General features: G+C 54.6%; 1 protein-coding gene across 1 annotated transcript; it reads right to left on the reverse strand.

Annotated features, from left to right (window-relative positions):
• Positions 1-6,388: 6,388 nt before the first annotated feature.
• Positions 6,389-15,863, reverse strand: HPD (4-hydroxyphenylpyruvate dioxygenase; the record flags this gene model as incomplete). Its single annotated transcript, XM_080717513.1, has 13 exons — positions 15,849-15,863; positions 14,446-14,508; positions 13,809-13,913; positions 13,314-13,356; positions 13,143-13,225; positions 11,882-11,971; positions 11,243-11,346; positions 10,722-10,799; positions 9,331-9,493; positions 9,168-9,239; positions 7,835-7,957; positions 6,567-6,683; positions 6,389-6,499 (listed from the first exon to the last, which is right to left on the reverse strand). Exons 3-13 carry the CDS (start codon positions 13,887-13,889, stop codon positions 6,389-6,391), a joined length of 1,065 nt encoding a protein of 354 aa, XP_080573639.1. The 5' UTR covers positions 13,890-13,913; positions 14,446-14,508; positions 15,849-15,863.
• Between the last annotated feature and the right edge of the window lie 936 nt (positions 15,864-16,799).

Genomic DNA, 16,799 nt, shown 5'->3' on the forward strand with positions numbered 1-16,799 from the left:
CAGCGGGAAAGGGCTCCTCGTCTCCCCCCGTGTGTGTCTGTCTGTCCTCTTGTCTTTTCCTGTAACGTGGCTCCCAGGTCTCTGGCTCCGACCCAGACCTCTGTCCGTGTCCAGCCCGCATCCGCCGTGTGTGCTGCTGCCCGTCCGTCCGTCCATCCGTCGTCTCCATCCTTGGCCTCTTTCCGTGATGCTGCCACGTGGTTCTGTCTTCTCTTTATTTTCTTCCTCGTCGTAAGAAAAGACATTTTAACCGTTGAAATGTGAAGGCAGAAGCGGGGTGGGGTGGGGGGTCCCCGGCGGGGCCGCCGGCTTCGGGGTGTCCGGCTGGGCCCTGTTCTGGAAGCTTCTGGCCAGAGGCTGGCCCCGGTGCTGCGGGAGGGAGCACCGTGGACGGCAGAGGCCCGAGGCCATGGCCGCAGTGCGGGCCACCCTCCCGCCCGCCGTCCAGGCAGAGCGGCCCCTCTGGGCGCCTCTCCCGCACCCCCAAGTCCTCGGGTTCAATGTTTACTCTCTCATGGGATGCCAGCTCTGGGGAGCCCCCGCGGCCGGGTGTGGGCGAGGGCACGGCCCGCGGCCTCCCCAGCCCCGCCGTCGCGGGTCGCCTGACCGCCCCGTGCGCGCGGCATCTTTCGTTGATAAGCTCCACCGCTCGCCCAGCCCGCGCCCACCTCGCCCTGCCAGCCCCCCGCGCCTCTGAAGGCCAGAGCATATTTATTTTTGGAGTGAGCAGGTTGTTTTTTGTTTTTTTCCCCTCCCAGAGAATGGAAGATCTTGGGAAAGATTTTAAAATTCAGATCTCAGTCTTTGACCATTCTTGTTTTGTTTCCTTTTTCAAACCCTCCGAGCCCCCGCCCCACGTCAGCACCCGCCCACCCTCCCTAGGGGTTATTTCCATGAAATTTCTTTTTCTTACGCGTGTATAAAATCAAAACGAAGGGAAAAAAAAATAGGTTTTCAGAGTTTAGAACCAACTTCTGTATATAGACTGCCGTAAAGGACTTTTTTCTCGGGAACATTGTTTCTTGTAGAAACATGTGGGAAGACTTTTTTGCTCATTTCTTTGTACTTCCAAAAAAAAAAAAAAAGAAAAGAAAAGAATAAAAAAAGACACGAAAGCAAGTCCCCCTGCCCCCCTTGAAAGCAGAGCAGGCGTGTACATAATTTCTGGAATTGACTGTTGTGACCGGGGTCCTCCCCAGGACGAGAGTGCTCGCAGGCGGCCGGGTCTCGGTATCTCAGCTTGTGTCAAGCTTCTTATGTAAATTCTGTACAAAGAATTGTTAGTTTTTTTCTCTCTCTCTCTCTTTTTTTGTCGTTGGTGGTTTTGTTGTGTTTTTTTTTTTTTTTTAATCACCGCAGGCCCTCTCTGTCTGAGACTGTGCAGAGGGGTTACCTGGTCTCAGCGGCGACCTTCTCTTCTGTGTGTGGTTTTCTGCCTAATTGTGCAACCGAGGAAATATTTATTCTTCACACGAGGAAACGCGTAGTCCGTAGCGATGGATGATCTGAGTTAGTCCGTGCGGCCCCCAAGGGGCTGTCTTCATTCTGTCCCCATTAAAGGAAAAGGGGGGGTATGAGGAAGCCAGGGAGGGGCCCTGTGGCGAGACCCCACCAGGAAGCCAGGGCTGAGCCCCCAGCCTCACCGACCCCGTCCCACCCAGGAGCGGTTTGCAATGATCCAGAGAGACGTTCGCTCATTTTCCGTTCCAGACTCTTGTGTTCATTGAAGAAATCTCTGCTTTCCGAGCGTTGGGGGTTTCTGCTTTTACATTTTCTTTTCCCCTCGTCCCTCCATTTCTCCCCCCCGCCACACACCCCAGCAAAGAAGAAAAGCGATGAATTTTAGGGCTGTTTGTACGTGTAGGCTCTGTCCTCCCGCTGTACCTCGAAGAGAAGTGTTTCCGTTGTGGGTGTGTCTTGCTGTAAATAATTGTCGATACTTTTGTGAATTCAATACTATGTACCATTGTATTATAGTAACTTTTATAAAGCAAACCATAAATATACTGACTTTTCTTACAGATACGCCGTCTCTCGCTCTCCTCCTGTCTGTCTGTTGCGGGGCACCCTGTCAGGAGGAGGCGCGCTGGCCGGGCCCGGAGCGGCAGGAGGCCCCGTGCCGGCCCCTGGCGGGCGCCTCTGCTTCACTGGGTTTTGTTTTCTGTTTGGGTGGCACTGAGGATTGAACCCGGGGGCATTCCACCTCTGAGCTCTACCCCCAGCCCTTCTTTTTTTTTTTTTTTTTTTTTTTTTTGCAGGTCTGGGGATGGAACCCAGGGGCATTTGACCTCCGGGCTACACCCCCTGCCCTATTTTTTATTCTTTATTTTGAAACCGGGTCTCACTGAGTTGCAGAGGGCCTCACTAAGTAGCTGAGGCTGTCCGCGAACCGCGATCCTCCAGGTCTCAGCCTCCCGAATGCTGGGATGACAAGCGTGCGCCACCACGCCTGGCTTACCCCCAGCCCTTCTTTACGTTTTGAAACAGGGTCTCGCTAGGTTGCTGAGGCTGGCCTCGAACCTGGGATCCCCCTTGTCTCAGCCTCCCAAGTACTGGGACTGCAGGTGTGCGGCGCCACACCCAGCAGATGGTGGGCTCTTAAACTCGGAGCCTGTGGGTGGGTCCTGTAATCTGGGCCGCGTGACAGATAAGACCTTTCCCAGCTTCCTGGGGACGGAACTCAGGGGCACTCTACCTCCGAGCTGCACCCCCAACCTATTTTGTATTCTTTATTTTGAAGCACAGTCTCACTGAGCTGGGAAGGGCCTCACTAGGTAGGAGCTGAGGCTGTCCGCGAGCCGCCATCCTCCTCTCAGCTTCCCGAATGCTGGGATACAAGCCGTGCCCGGCTCCAAAATGTCTTCACGTGCGGGCTGGGGACGTAACTCAGTGGTCAAGTGGCTGCCCAGTGTGTGCATGCCCTGGGTATGATCCCCTGCACCACACACACACACACACATGCACACACACACACACACACACACACACACACACACTCCTGTGGCAAGTCTGTTTGACACTGTCCAGGGTATCTCCAAAGAAAAGACATGGGCAAAAGCAAGGAGTGAGAAGACGGGACGTTTCTTCTGCCTAGAGAGGTCTTTTTTTTTTTTTTTTTTGGTGGTCCTGGGGGTGGAACCCAGAGGCTTTCTACCTCCGGGCTACACTCCCAGACCTTTTTTATATTTTATTTGGAAACAGGGTCTCGCTAAGTTGCTAAGAGCCTCACTAAGCAGCTGAGGCTGGCTTTGAAGCCACGTGATCCTCCTGTCTCAGCCTCCCAAGCGCGGGGATTACAAACATGCGCCACCACGCCCAGCCTAGAGAGGTCTTAACCTCCGTGTCCTTCCCCCACCATGAGAAGCCAGCCGGCCAGGGAGGGGCCTCGCGCACCCCTAGTAGGCGCACGGGTTCTACAAGCTTCGAGGGGAAACAGTAATACGTATATTAAAAATCAAGTATTCTGGGGTATGTGGTCCTGGGGGTGGGACCTAGGGGGTCCTATTGCAGGGCTACATCTCCAGATTTTTAAAAAATTTTTTTGCAGTACTAGGAATGAAACCCAGGGGCATTCTACCTCTGAGCTACACCCCCAGCCCTATTTTTTATTCTTTATTTTGAAACAGGGTCTCACTGAGTTGCAAAGGGCCTCGCTAAGTAGTAGCTGAGGCTGGCATGGACCCGGATTCTCCTGTCTCAACCTCCCAAATGCTGGGATGACAAGCGTGCACCACGACACCCAGCTTTTATTCTTTATTTTGAAACAGGGTCTCACTGAGTTGCACAGGGCCTCCCTCACTAAGTAGATGAGGCTGTCCTCAAACCTGTGATCCTCCTGTCTCAGCCTCCCAAGTACTGAGATCACACAAGGCACTCACCACTGTGCCCTGCTACAAACAAACATCCGGGTTGTTTGGTTTATTTTGTGTGCACTTGCTTTTTAGGTACTGGTGTTCAACTCAGAGGCATATTTATTTATGGTACTGTGAATCTAACCCAAGGGCATTCTACCTCCAAGCTACACCCCCAGCACAATTTTTTATTCTTTATTTTGAAACAGGGTCTCACTGAATTGCCAAGAGCCTCACTAAGTAGCTGAGGCTGCCCGCAAACTGCGATCCTCCTGTCTCAGCCTCCCAAATGCTGGGATGACAAGCGTGCGCCACCACGCCCGGCTTTCTTCTTACTTTCTTAACGGATTTTTTTGACAGTACTGCAGATTGAAACCAGGGACATTATACCCCTGAGCTGTATCCCCAGCCCTGTTTTTTATTATTATGAAACAGGGTCTCACTAAGTTGAAGAGGACCTCACTAAGTAGCTGAGGCTGGCTTTGAACCTGTGCGATCCTCCTGTCTCAGCCTCCCAAGTGCAGGGAGTATAAGCGTGCGCCACCACGCATGGCCCACTTATTTATTTGAGGTACTAGGGATGAAACCCAGGGGCATTCTACCTCCGAGCTACTATTTTTTATTTTGAAACAGGGTCTCACCGAGTTGCGAAGGGCCTCACTAAGTAGCTGAGGCTGTCCTCAAACCACAAACCTCCTGTCTCAGCCTCCCAAATGCTGGGATGACAAGCGTGCACCACCAGGCCTGGCCACCAGGCCTCTTTCTAAAATATTGATGCTAATTTGTTTGAAGCCATGCAAACAAAATAAAATACATCTGCCATCCAGATTTGGCCTGTGCGCCACCAATTTGCAACCTTCTGGGTTATAGAATTTCCCTTCTTTGCATGCGCTGTGAACGGTTGCAGGGAGAAGGGTTCTGCATGGGCCTCAGCGGTTGCTCTTGGTTCCCCCTCCTGTTCTTTGCAGTCCTGAAATTCATGATCCCAGAAACCCTGATTTTTTTTTCTCTAATCTGAAAAAAAATTTCAATTTCTTTCATTATGCCAACTCAGATTTTTTTCATCTTCTTGTGTGTGTTTGTGTCTGTGTGACTAGAGATTGAGCCCAGGGGCATTCTACCTCCAAGTTACTCCCCTTGCCAGTTTTTTAATATTTTGTTTGTTTTTAATTTATGGGTCTGGGGATGCAACCCAGGGGCATTTGACCTCCGAGCTATACCTCCTGCCCTATTTTGTATGTGTGTGTGTGTGTGTGTGTGTGTGTGTGTGTGTGTGTGTGTGTGGTACTGGGGGTGGAACCCAGGGGCTTTTCTACCTCCGAACTATACTTCCAGACCTATTTTATATTTGGAAACAGGGTCTCACTGAGTTGCTGAGAGCCTCACTAAGTAGCTGAGGCTGGCTTCGAACCCGCGCGATCCTCCTGTCTCAGCCTCCCAAGTGCTGGGATTACATGCCACCACGCCCGGCTTGTTCTTTATTTTGAAACAGGGTCTCACTGAGCTGCAGAGGGCCTCACTAAGTAGCTGAGGCTGGCCGCGAACCGCCATCCTCTGGTCTCAGCCTCCAGAATGCTAGGATGACAAACTGGGCCACCATGCCCAGCTTCCTTTTATCTTTTGTTTTGAAACAGGGTCTTACCAGGTTGCTGAGAGTGTCACTACTTGCAGATCCTGTCCTCAAACCTGAGATCCTCCCATCTCAGCCTCCCAAGTACTGGGATGACAACAGCGTGCCACCATGCCTGTTCGATTTTTTTTTTTTTTCTCTAAACCTAGTACTGAGTTGACTTATCTTCAGTAAAGAGTGTTAAGGGCATAAAGCAGAAGGAAAAGAGACCAAATTTGTCCACCACCCACCTCCTCTTCCCAGAGTGAGGTGTTTTTTGTTTGTTTTTTGCCTGTTTTTGTGGTACTGGGGACAGAACCAGGGCTTTGCCCACGCTAAGCAAGCACTGTACCACTGAACTCTACCTGTAGCCCCTCTGCCTTGCTGGTTTTTTGTCTTGTTTTGTTTTTGCGATACTGGGGATGGAGCCCAGGGGCATTCTACCTCCAAGCTACACCCCCAGCTCTGCTCTTACTCTTTATTTTGAAACAGGGTCTCACTGAGTTGCACAGGGCCTCGCTAAGTAGCCGAGGCTGGCCGCGAACCGCGATCCTCCTGTCCCGGACTCCCGAATGCTGGGATGACAAGCGTGCGCCATCACGCCCAGCTCTTCCTTGCTTTTAAAAAAAAAAAATGTTTTTGTGAACCCAGGGGAATTCTACCTCTGAGCTAAAGCCCCAGCCCCACTTCATTTTTTATTTTGAAACAGGTTCCAGAAATCCACCGGGGCTCCCATAGCGCTCAGAACCCCAAACGCCGCGGCCCTGGGCTCCCCCTGGCGGCCACGAGGCGCCAGTGCTCTCCGCGCGGCACAGACCCCAGACACCTCGGTGGACTTGGGTCCGTTTACTAGGCGGCAGGGGGCGTGGCCACCGCGTGGGCGTGGCCTGGCGGGCGGGCCGGGGGAGTGGCCCGCGGTGGGCGGGGCCTACATGCCAGGCACCACCCCATTGGTCTCCAAGTCGGTGAGGTTGCCGCGGAGGTTCTGCTCCTCTTCGAAGGCCTTGAAGAGCGAGTTGAAGTTGCCGGCTCCGAAGCCCTGGGCGGCAGAGGGCGGTGAGCGGGGTGGAGCAAGGCCGGGCCCCCTCCCCGCCGGCCGGCCCTACCTGGTGGTTATGGCGCTGGATGACTTCCAGGAAGAGCGTGGGCCGGTCCTGCACTGGCTTGGTGAAGATCTGCAGCAGGTAGCCCTGGTCGTCGTAGTCCACCAGGATTTTCAGCTCCTGCGTGAGAAACGGGGGATCTCCATTAGGGGGAGGCTGGTCTGTCCTTCCAGGGCGCAGACCTGGCATCTGGCCTTGGGAGGCTGAGGCCGGAGGATCGCAGGCTCGAGGACAGCCCCCGGCAAGCCGCGAGACTCACCAACCTAGCGAGACCCTGTTTCCAAATCTGAAACAAAATCGGGCTGGAGGTAGCTGGCAGGTAGAATGCCTCTGGGTTCAGGCCTCAGTACCACACACACACACACACACACACACACACACACACACACACACACAGAGTCAAGTCACGAATATCTCACAGGAGGAATTGGCCCCTGCCTTCCTCCTGACCCCGGTCACTTCTCAGATGCCATAAGCCAGTGCTGGCCTTCGCTCTGTTCCTCAGACGCTTGGAACTTGCTCTGGCCTCAGGACCTTTGCACATAATCTTTCCTCTGCCAGGAATGCTCTTTCCCAGCCCTTCCTGTAGCCAGTTCTCTCTCAATATGTAGGTTTCAGTGAGTTCCCGTCTCAGAGAGAACTTCCCTGACCGGGTCCTGAGGAGTAGCCCCAAGAGGCTTCTTCTTTTCTTTCTTTCTTTTTTGCAGGGGAAGGGGAGACTGGGGACTGAATCCAGGGGCCTTCTGCCTCTGAGCTACACCCCTAGCCCTAATTTTTATTCTTTTTTTTTTTTTTTTTTGGTGGTACTGGGGTCCCTGGAAGCCCTTCTACTTCAGGCTACACTCCCAGACCTATTTTTACATTTTTATTTGGAAACAGGGTCTCCTAAGCCAGCGCGCACGGCTGGCTTTGAACCTGCGCGATCCTCCTGTCTCTGCCTCCCAAGCGCGGGGATTACAAGCGTGCGCCACCACGCCTGGCTTATTCTTTATTTTGAAACAGGGCCTCACTAAGTAGCCCAGGCTGGCCCTGGTCCTGCCATCCTCCCGTCTCAGCCTCCCAAGTACCGGGATTACAGGCGTGCGCCACCACGCCGGCTCTCATTTATCTCTGACCCCCACGCCCACCCAGATGCAGTTCCCACGGCCGGGGCCTGGCTTGGTTTCCTGCCTGCGTCCCCGGGTCTGCTGCAGGCCAGGGGCTTGGACACCGTGTGCGAGGCCGGAGGGCGCTCAGGGCTCCTGGGGCGGGGCGGAGGGTCGGGGCCTCACCTCCAGCACGTCGATGCTCTCCTTCACCCGGATCTTGGCCGACTTGAGATTCTCCCGCAGCTGCTTGTAGTACGTCGAAGGGACCGCCAAGAACTCCATGCCCCGCTCCTTCAGGTGGCGAATCTGTCCCGGAGAGGGACAGGCGTCAGCCTCATATCTTTGCCAGCTCAGTGCCCCCCGCCCCTGGGGATGCTGGACCAGGGGGACGCAGGGTCCCGTCCTGACTCCCTGCCTGTCAGGGCGTGGGGAGCCTCTGCCGCCTCCTACCCCATCTGTGTCCCCTTGGAGCATGGCTGCTCCTAGTTATACCGCACAATCTATGCCCTCCTCCTCCTCCTCCTCCTCCTCCTCCTCCTTCTCCTATTTTTTGAAGCAGGGTCTCACTAAGTTGCAGAGGCTGGCTGTGAACCTGGGATCCTCCTGTCTCAGCCTCCCTAGTACTAGTATTAGAAGAGTGCCACCACGCCCGGCTTTTTTTAGGTTTTTGTTTGTGCTGGGGATTGAACCCAGGGCCATTCCACCCCCCCAGCCCTATTTTATTCTTTTTTTTTTTTGCTGGTACTGGGGTTCCTGGAAGCCCTTCTACCTCCGGACTACACTCCCAGACCTATATTATATATATATGTGTATATATATATATAATATGTATATGTATATGTGTATATATATATATATATATATATATATATATATTTTTTTTTTTTTTTTTTTTGGAAACAGGGTCTCTTATGCCAGCACGGCTGGCTTCGAACCTGTGCGATCCTCCTGTCTCTGCCTCCCAAGCGCGGGGATTACAAGCGTACGCCACCACGCCCGGCCTATTTTATTCTTTTTGATTTGGAAACAGGGTCTCACTAAGTTGCTGAGGCTGGCCGCAAACCTGCGATCCTCCCGTCTCAGCCTCCCAAGCACCGGGATGACAGAGGTGTGTCCTCCCGCCACCTTGCACAGATGATTCATTAGGCTAAAGGGTATGGCTGAGCTTATCACCCCATCCTCACTTCCAAGGTGAGGCAGCTGAAGAGCTAAGAGAGCACTGACTGTCCTGGAGAGGAAACAGCCAGGCGCCTACAGAGCTGGGTCTGGGGTTCCTTATCCCCTGGCACCTGCGCCCTCCACCACCCAGGTTCTGCGGAGACGGAGCTCTCTGGGGTGTGGAGGGCCGTGGGGATTGGAGCACATCTGAGTTGCAGGCACCAGGAAGGGAGCCAGTCAGCCCCCAGATCAGAGAGGGAGCCCAGGATGGCCGCTCTCTGCCCCTCCCTCTCCGCTTGGCAGAGACCGACCCTGGAGCTGCAGGGGAGGGACTGGGGACCAAGAACCGAGTCCTAACCGCTGTGATGATGTCTTGGGTCTTGAGAGCGATGTGCTGGACCCCGGCGCCGCCGTTATAGTCCACGTATTCCTGCGCGAGACACAGGGACCCCGCTGCCACCCCGGCGCCCACACCTGGCCGAGCGCGGCCGCCTCCTCCCCGCCCTCTCCCGCCCTCACACCTGGATCTGGGACTTCTTCCTGCCCGGCGCTGGCTCGTTGATGGGCATCTTGATGGATTCCTCATAGTTGGCCACCACGATGGAGCGCAGGGAGCTGTACTCTGTGTGCACCTGCGTGTCGTCCACGGACCAGAAGCGGTGGAACTGCAGGGTCTTCAGGTACCTGCGGGAGGCCGGGGCGGGGGCGCCGCTGCCATGACTGCCAGGCGGCCCGAGCCCTCCTCCCGCCAGCCCCGGCCGCACCGAGGGCCGCACAGAGGCAGCCTAGGTTTGTACACAGAGCCACAGGCAGGTGGAGGTGTGCCCCTGGGGAGGAAGCTTTTTCTTCTTCTCAGTATTGGGGATGGTATTTTCTTTTTTGATGGTGGTACTGGGGACAGAACCCAAGGGGTATTCTAGCCCTGACCTTCACCCTGCTCCCTCTATCATCTATCTATCTATCTATCTATCTATCTATCTATCTATCACTATCATCTATCTTCTATCCACCTATCTTACAGTACTGGGGGTGGAACCCAGAGACTTTCTACCTCCGGGCTACACCTCCAAGCCCTATTTTTTAGTCTTTATTTATTTTATTATTTGCGGGTTTGGGGGTGGAACCCAGGGGCATTCGACCTTCGAGCTACACCCCCTGTCCTAGTTTTTCTTCTTTATTTTGAAACAGGGTCTCACTGAGTTGCAAAGGGCTCACTAAGTCGCTGAGGCTGTCCGCAAACCGCGATCCTCTGGTCTCAGCCTCCCGAATTACAAGCGTGCGCCACCACGCCCGGCTCCAGACCTATTTTATATTTGATTTGGAAACAGGGTCTCACTAAGTTGCTGAGAGCCTTACTAAGCTGCTGAGGCTGGCTTCGAACCTCTGCGATCCTCCTGTCTCCGCCTCCCAGGTATTGGCTTGCGTCACCACGCCCGGCTCATTTATTATTTTTCAATACTTTTTATATTGAACAGGGTCTCACTAAGTTGCTGAGACTGCCCTGGAACCTGCGATCCTCCTGTCTCAGCCAAGCAAGTATTGGCATTAGCACACCAGGCTCGGTAGGGGGAATGCATAGCCATTTTACCTCCAAGCTACACCCCAACCCTTTTTGTTGATTTTTTTTTTTTTTTTTTTACTGAACTGGGAACTAACCCAGGGGCATTCTATGTCTGAGCTACACACCTGGCCCTGTTTTTCAGACTAAGACAGGCAGAGGCAGCCTCCCCCAAGACTCCCTGGACCGTGACATCCTCCTTCAGAGGGAGGCAGGACGGCTTTTCCTGCAGTGACTCATGAGCAGTAGTCTTGGGTCACCGCCCCCCTCCCCCCCGCAGTCCCCTGACCTGTTGTGCGCTAGGGTGAGCACTGGGGAGGGGCTGGCCTCCTCAGGGGCCGGGCCGGTGCTCACCATTCAGAGGCAGGCAGCATCTCCTGATCCGGCTGGTTGCCCACGATGTGGTCGATGATCTCCAGACCACAGCTGGGCCTGGGAAAGGAACGGGTTGGGATGAGAACGTTACCTCCCCAATCCCTCTCTTTCCATGGGCCCCTCCATGGTAATAATAATAATAATAATACATCACCCTATGAAGCTATTTTTTTTGGTACTGGGGATGGAACCCAAGGGCATTCTACCTCTAAGCTCCACCCCCAGCCCTATTTTTTATTCTTTTTTTTCTTTCTTTTTTGGTGGTACTAGGGGTAGAACCCAGGGGCTTTTCTACCTCCAGGATCTACTCCCAGACCTATTTTATACTTTATTTGGAAACAGGGTCTCACTAAGTAGCTGAGGCTGGCTTTGAACCTGTGTGATCCTCCTGTCTCAGCCTCCCAAGCTCTGGATGACAAGTGTGGCCACCACGCTGGGCTCACAGAACCTCTTTAAGTGGGGAGCAGGTGTCCCCCTGCCTCTGTAGGAAGGACACTCACAGCTTGGAAAGCAGGGGGTCCTTGAATTCTGGCGCCTCGAATCCAGGCAGGAACAGCCCGGTGTAGTTCATCTTCTCCACCAGGGTGTGTGTGGTGTCGCCATACTGTGGGCGGGAGGCAGCCCGGCTCAGCCCGGAGCACCCATCTCACCAAGGCCTGGTGCTTCCGGTGGTGCAAGCTTGGCCCCGGGTTCCAGCCGAGTCTGCCCCTACTGTGATCATGGGTCAACCCTACCCCCTTTTTTTTTTTTAGTTTTGGTGGTACTGGGGGTGGAACCCAGAGGCTTTCTACCTCCGGGCTATACTCCCAGACCCATTTTATATTTTATTTGGAAACAGGGTCTCACTAAGTTGCTGAGAGCCTCACTAAGTAGCTGAGGCTGGCTTCGAACCTGCGCGATCCTCCTGCCTCAGCCTCCCAAGTGCGGGATTACAAGCGTGCGCCACCACCCCTGGCTTCTCTCCTCTTTTAAAAGCCGCCCCCCCCAGTCACCTCCCATGGGGAGGTGGGGTCTCCAGGGAGGGGCGGTAGCTCCTCAATCCTTGCACTGGCCTCCGAGGAGGCTCGGGTGGGATGGCTCAGCCTCAGCGTTGCGTTTGGGGTCCTGGATCTCAGCAGGTGACGCCGAAGCCAACTCACCGTCTGCAGCACAGCAAACTTCACCCTCCCGAACTTGTCCTGCTCCACCCAGGGCTCCCGGATGATCTTGGCGCCCCGTTCCCGGGCTTTCTGTAGGGGAGATGGGGGGCCGTGGTGAGGGCGAGGGGGCTCCTGAGCCCTTGCTGCTGCTCCTGATTGGGCACGGACACCCCCTTCCCCCGTGCGGTGCCTCATGCCCAATGGGCAGGATGGGAGACAGAGGCCCAGGCTCAGGGTGGTGTTCTGGGAGACAAACCAGGTGGTTGGGAAGGGGGTCCGGCCTATTTCTGCTGACTTTCCTAACTCATTCTGTGGCCCTTCTCCCTCTCAGGTCCTCCATTTTCCTCTCTATGGATGGATAAGAATCCAAGATGAGGGCCGGGCGTGGTAGCGCACGCTTGTCAGCCCAGCGTTCGGGAGGCTGAGACAGGAGGATCGCGGTTCGAGGACAGTCTCAGCTACTTAGCGAGGCCCCCTGCAACTCAGTGAGACCCTTGTTTCAAAAATAAAGAGACTAAAATTTAGGGCTGGGGTGTATCTTGGAGGTAGAATGCTTCTGGGTTCCATCCCCAGAACCGCCCAAAAAAAAAAAAAAAAAGAAAAAAAGAATCTGAGCTGACTTATTTTTATTGATTTATTGGTAGTAGAGGCTGAACCCAGGGGCAGTCTGCCATCAAGCTATACTCCAAAGCCTTATTTTTTATTTTCTTTTTTTGTTTGTTTGTTTTTTTGGTGGTGCTGGGGTTCCTGGAAGCCCTTCTACCTCCAGGCTACACTCCCAGACCTATTTTTACATTTTTATTTGGAAACAGGGTCTCCTAAGCCAGCGCGCGCGGCTGGCTTCGAACCTGCGCGATCCTCCTGTCTCCGCCTCCCGAGCGCGGGGATGACAAGCGTGCGCCACCACGCCCGGCATTATTTTTTATTTTCATTTGGAAACAGAGTCTCACTAGGTTTCTGAGAATCTCTCTAAGTCCTGAGGCTGGCCTCGAATCTGCCATCCTCCTGTCTTAGCCTCCCAAGTACTGGGATGACAAGTGTGCCCTACCATGCCCGGCTCCTATATTATATTTTTTATATGGAAACCAAATCTCACTAGGTGGATGAATGAGAGCCTCACAACTTACTGGGGCTGTCCTCAGACCTGCGATCCTCCTTTCTCAACCTCCCAAGTACTGGGATCGTGGCTGGCTGTGAGGCTGTGGCACCCCAGCCTGTCGGGGTCCCCGGGGTCCCCGCCGCAGCTTGGGCGTCTCCTCACCTGGACGATGTAGTCGCAGTCTTCCACCTCGAACGCAATGTCTTTCACTCCGTCTCCGTGCTTCACCAGGTGGCTGCCCATCTCTGTGGCCGGCGGGGGACACTGCCATTGGAGCCCGGCGCCCTCGCTGGCCCGCCCGCCCTGACCCCCCTCCCGCTCCAAAGCCCTGACCTTTGTTCCAGGGGTTCAGCGCAGAGGAGAGGATAAACACAATCTGGCAGGAAGGAGAAAGGGCTGTGGATGGCGGCTCCCTCCCCGCCTCCTGCTCCCCCCAGACACCCCAAAACGGCAGGTCCCAGCGCCTTCTCTGCCTGAGTCCCCACCCACCCCACCAGTGGAGGCGGAATCCTGAGACCTGAATCCAGGGTCACCCAGAAGAGAATACCAGTGCTCCGTGGACCAGAGAGCTGCGCGTGTGCCCTGCTCTGACGCCTTGGGCTCCCGGAACTTCTGCGCCCAGGCGAGGCTGAGCTGAGGACCCCGAACTAGGAAGGTGTCTGGCACATGGTTGTACAAAGGTACTGACGCGCGGGCAGGTGGGGCTGAGCCGGGTGTGCACCCCGGGACCAGCCGGGCCCTGCATCCCAAAACAGGACCATCCCCTGGCTGGGGGTGCTGGAAGCTGCGTTAGAGAGGCCAAGGGGGTGCCATGACCTGGGGGCTCACCTTCCCTTGCTTAATCACGTGGCTGACCACCTCGCGGGAGCCCGTCTCCAGACCCCTGTAGGCCAGCGGTTCGAAGCCCATCTTGCTGCAGTAGAAAGAGGCAGCCTGAGAGACAGAGGGTGGTGGGGTTCACCAGGTGGAGCGGCCCCGAAAGGGAGTCCCTGCTCCCCGGAGCAGAGACCGTCCTGGGAGGGAAGGCTGCTCTCGCCAGGCATGGAGGTACACGCCTGTAATCCCAGTGCTAGGGAGGCTGAGACAGGAGGACCGCAGCTTCACCGCCAGCCTCAGCCACTTAGCGAGGCCCTTTGCAACTCAGTGAGACCTTGTTTCCAAATAAAGAATAAAAATAGGACTGGGGGTGTAGCCCAGAGGTAGAATGCCCCTGGGTTCCATCCCCAGTACCACACAAAAATAAAATAAATAAAATAAAATAAGGCTGGGAGTATAGCTCAGAGATAGAACACCCCTGGGTTCAATCTCTAGTAACACACACACACACACACACACACACACACACACACACGGAGAAGTTTCCCACTGGGGTCCAAAGTGTCCCTCCCAACCTGGCCCTGACCCTCCCCTGCAAGAGCCAACCCCAGCCCGGCCCCTGCCCCGGCCCCTGACCACCAGGGCCTACCTGCTTGGCGTTCCCAACCCAGAAGGTCACGGAGTGGAAATTAAGAAATCGGCCCCTCTCGGGCTGCAGGAAAGAGGAGGGAGGCCGGTGGAGTGGGGCCTTCCTGCCCCTTAGGCTCAACCCCAGAGCCCAGGAAGCAGAACCCCGCATGGCCTTCCTCAACCTCAGAAGCCAATGTCTCATGTTGACATTGAGCTCCTGGGGGTTCAGGATTGGGGTGCCTCATCAGGAAGCCTGTCGGCTTTCACAAAAGGAATGGTTCTAGCCGCGCATGGTGGCGCACGCTTGTAATCCCAATTTGGGAGGCTGAGACTGGAGGATCATGGTTCGTAGACAGCCTCAGCTACTTAGTGAAGCCCTTTGCAACTCAGTGAGACCCTGTTTCAAAATAAAGAATAAAAAATGGGCTGGGGGTGAAGCTCGGAGGTAGAATGCCCCTGGGTTCCATTCCCAGTACCGCAAAAGAAAAGAAAAGAAAAGAATAAAAATATAAGGCTGGGATGTATAGCTCAAAGGTAGAATGCCCCTGGGTTCCATCCCCAGTACCACCAAAAAAGGGAATGGCTCTAAGTAGACCTTAGAAAGAACTTCCAGGCTGGATCAAAAGCAGGTATTTAAGAAGAGAGAAAAGGTGAGCCAGACAGGAGGATCACAGGTTTGAGGCCAGCCTCGGCAACTTAGTGAGAGCCTGATTTATTTTTTATTTTGAAACACAGGCACGCTTGTAATCCCAGTACTTGGGAGGCTGAGACAGGAGCATCCAGGTTCGGGGCCAGCCTCTACTTAGTGAGGCCCTTTGTAACTCAGTGAGACCCTGTTTCAAAATAAAGAATACAAAATAGGGCTGGGGGTGGAGCTCAGAGGTAGAATGCCCCTGGGTTCCACCATCACCAATACCGCAGAATAAAAAAATAAATAAGTAAATAAATATAAAAAGGGCTAGAGGTATGCCAGGCGTGGTGGCGCACGCTTGTAATCCCCGCGCTTGGGAGGCAGAGACAGGAGGAGCGCGCAGGTTCGAGGCCAGCTGCGCGCGCTGGCTTAGGAGACCCTGTTTCCAAATATAAAATGTAAAAATAGGTCTGGGAGTGTAGCCCGGAGGTAGAAGGGCTTCCAGGAACCCCAGTACCACCAAAAAAAAAAAAAAAAAAAGGGCTGGAAGTGTAACTTGGAGGTAGAATAGCACCTGGGTTCCGTCCCCAGTACTGAAAAAAAAAAAAAAGAAAAGAAAAGAAAAAGAAAGAAAAAAGAGTCCTCGTGTTTCAGGAGGTGGCACTGAGCCCTCCTGGGTCCGGGAGCCGGGCACGCACACTCTGTGGTTATCCCTCTCTGGCTCAGTGTTGACACCCCGTGTCCTCGTGCCCGACTCCCCGCTAGGCCCAGGCCCCCTCTCCCAGGCTTACCTTTGCACCTTTGTCGCTGTAAGAAGTCTAAGAAGAAGAAAAAGGAGAGTGAGACCCGGCAGGTCCAGCACGAGGCACGGTGCTCCGGAGGCCCCGCGCCCTTGGCGCCGCCATGGCCCCAGGCACCCTTACCATGGTGGATCCTGGTCAAGCTTCCTGCCGGGGCCTGGGACAAGAGGCCGGCAGAGTGCTGGGCAGGCGTATTTACCACCTGCGGGACCGCCCTTGACCTCCACCTCCCTGGGGGTGGGGAGCTGAGCTGACCCTGGCCCAGGCGGGGGGAGTGACTGGCCGCGGCCACTAGCAAGCGGGGGCAGAGCCAGGGCGAGCAGTCAAGGGCAGCCGGGCGGGCGAGCCGTGCGCACCTGTAATCCCAGTGCTCGAGAGGCGGAGGCAGGATTGCAGGTTCGAGGCCAGCCTCAGCAATTTAGCGAGACCCTGTTTCCAAATAAAAAATAAAATAGGAGTCAGGCGTGGTGGCGCACGCTTGTCATCCCAGCGCTTGGGAGGCTGAGACCCGAGGATCGCACAGGTTCGAAGCCAGCCTCAGCTACTTAGTGAGGCTCTCAGCAACTTAGTGAGACTCTGTTTCCAAATAAAGTATAAAATTGGTCTGGGAGTACAGCCTGGAGGTAGAAACGCCCCTGGATTCCACCTCTAGTACCACCAAAGTAATAATAATAATAATAATAATAATAATAATAATAATAATAAAAAGGCTTGAGGTGTAGCTGGGAGAAACAACGCCCCTGGGTTTAATCCCCAGTACTATACACACAAGCACAAAGGCAGGCGTGGGGGTGCACGCCTGTAATCCCAGTGCTTGGGAGGCTGAGACACGCGGATTGCAGGTTCACAGCAGCCTCAGCAACTTAGTGAGGCCCTGTTTTTTGTTTCTGTTTTTGTTTTGCGGCACTGGGGATGGAACCCAGGGGCATTCTACCTCCGAGC

The sequence above is a fragment of the Muscardinus avellanarius genome (assembly GCF_963383645.1).
Source record: "Muscardinus avellanarius genome assembly, chromosome: 21".
Taxonomy (NCBI): Eukaryota; Metazoa; Chordata; class Mammalia; order Rodentia; family Gliridae; genus Muscardinus; species Muscardinus avellanarius.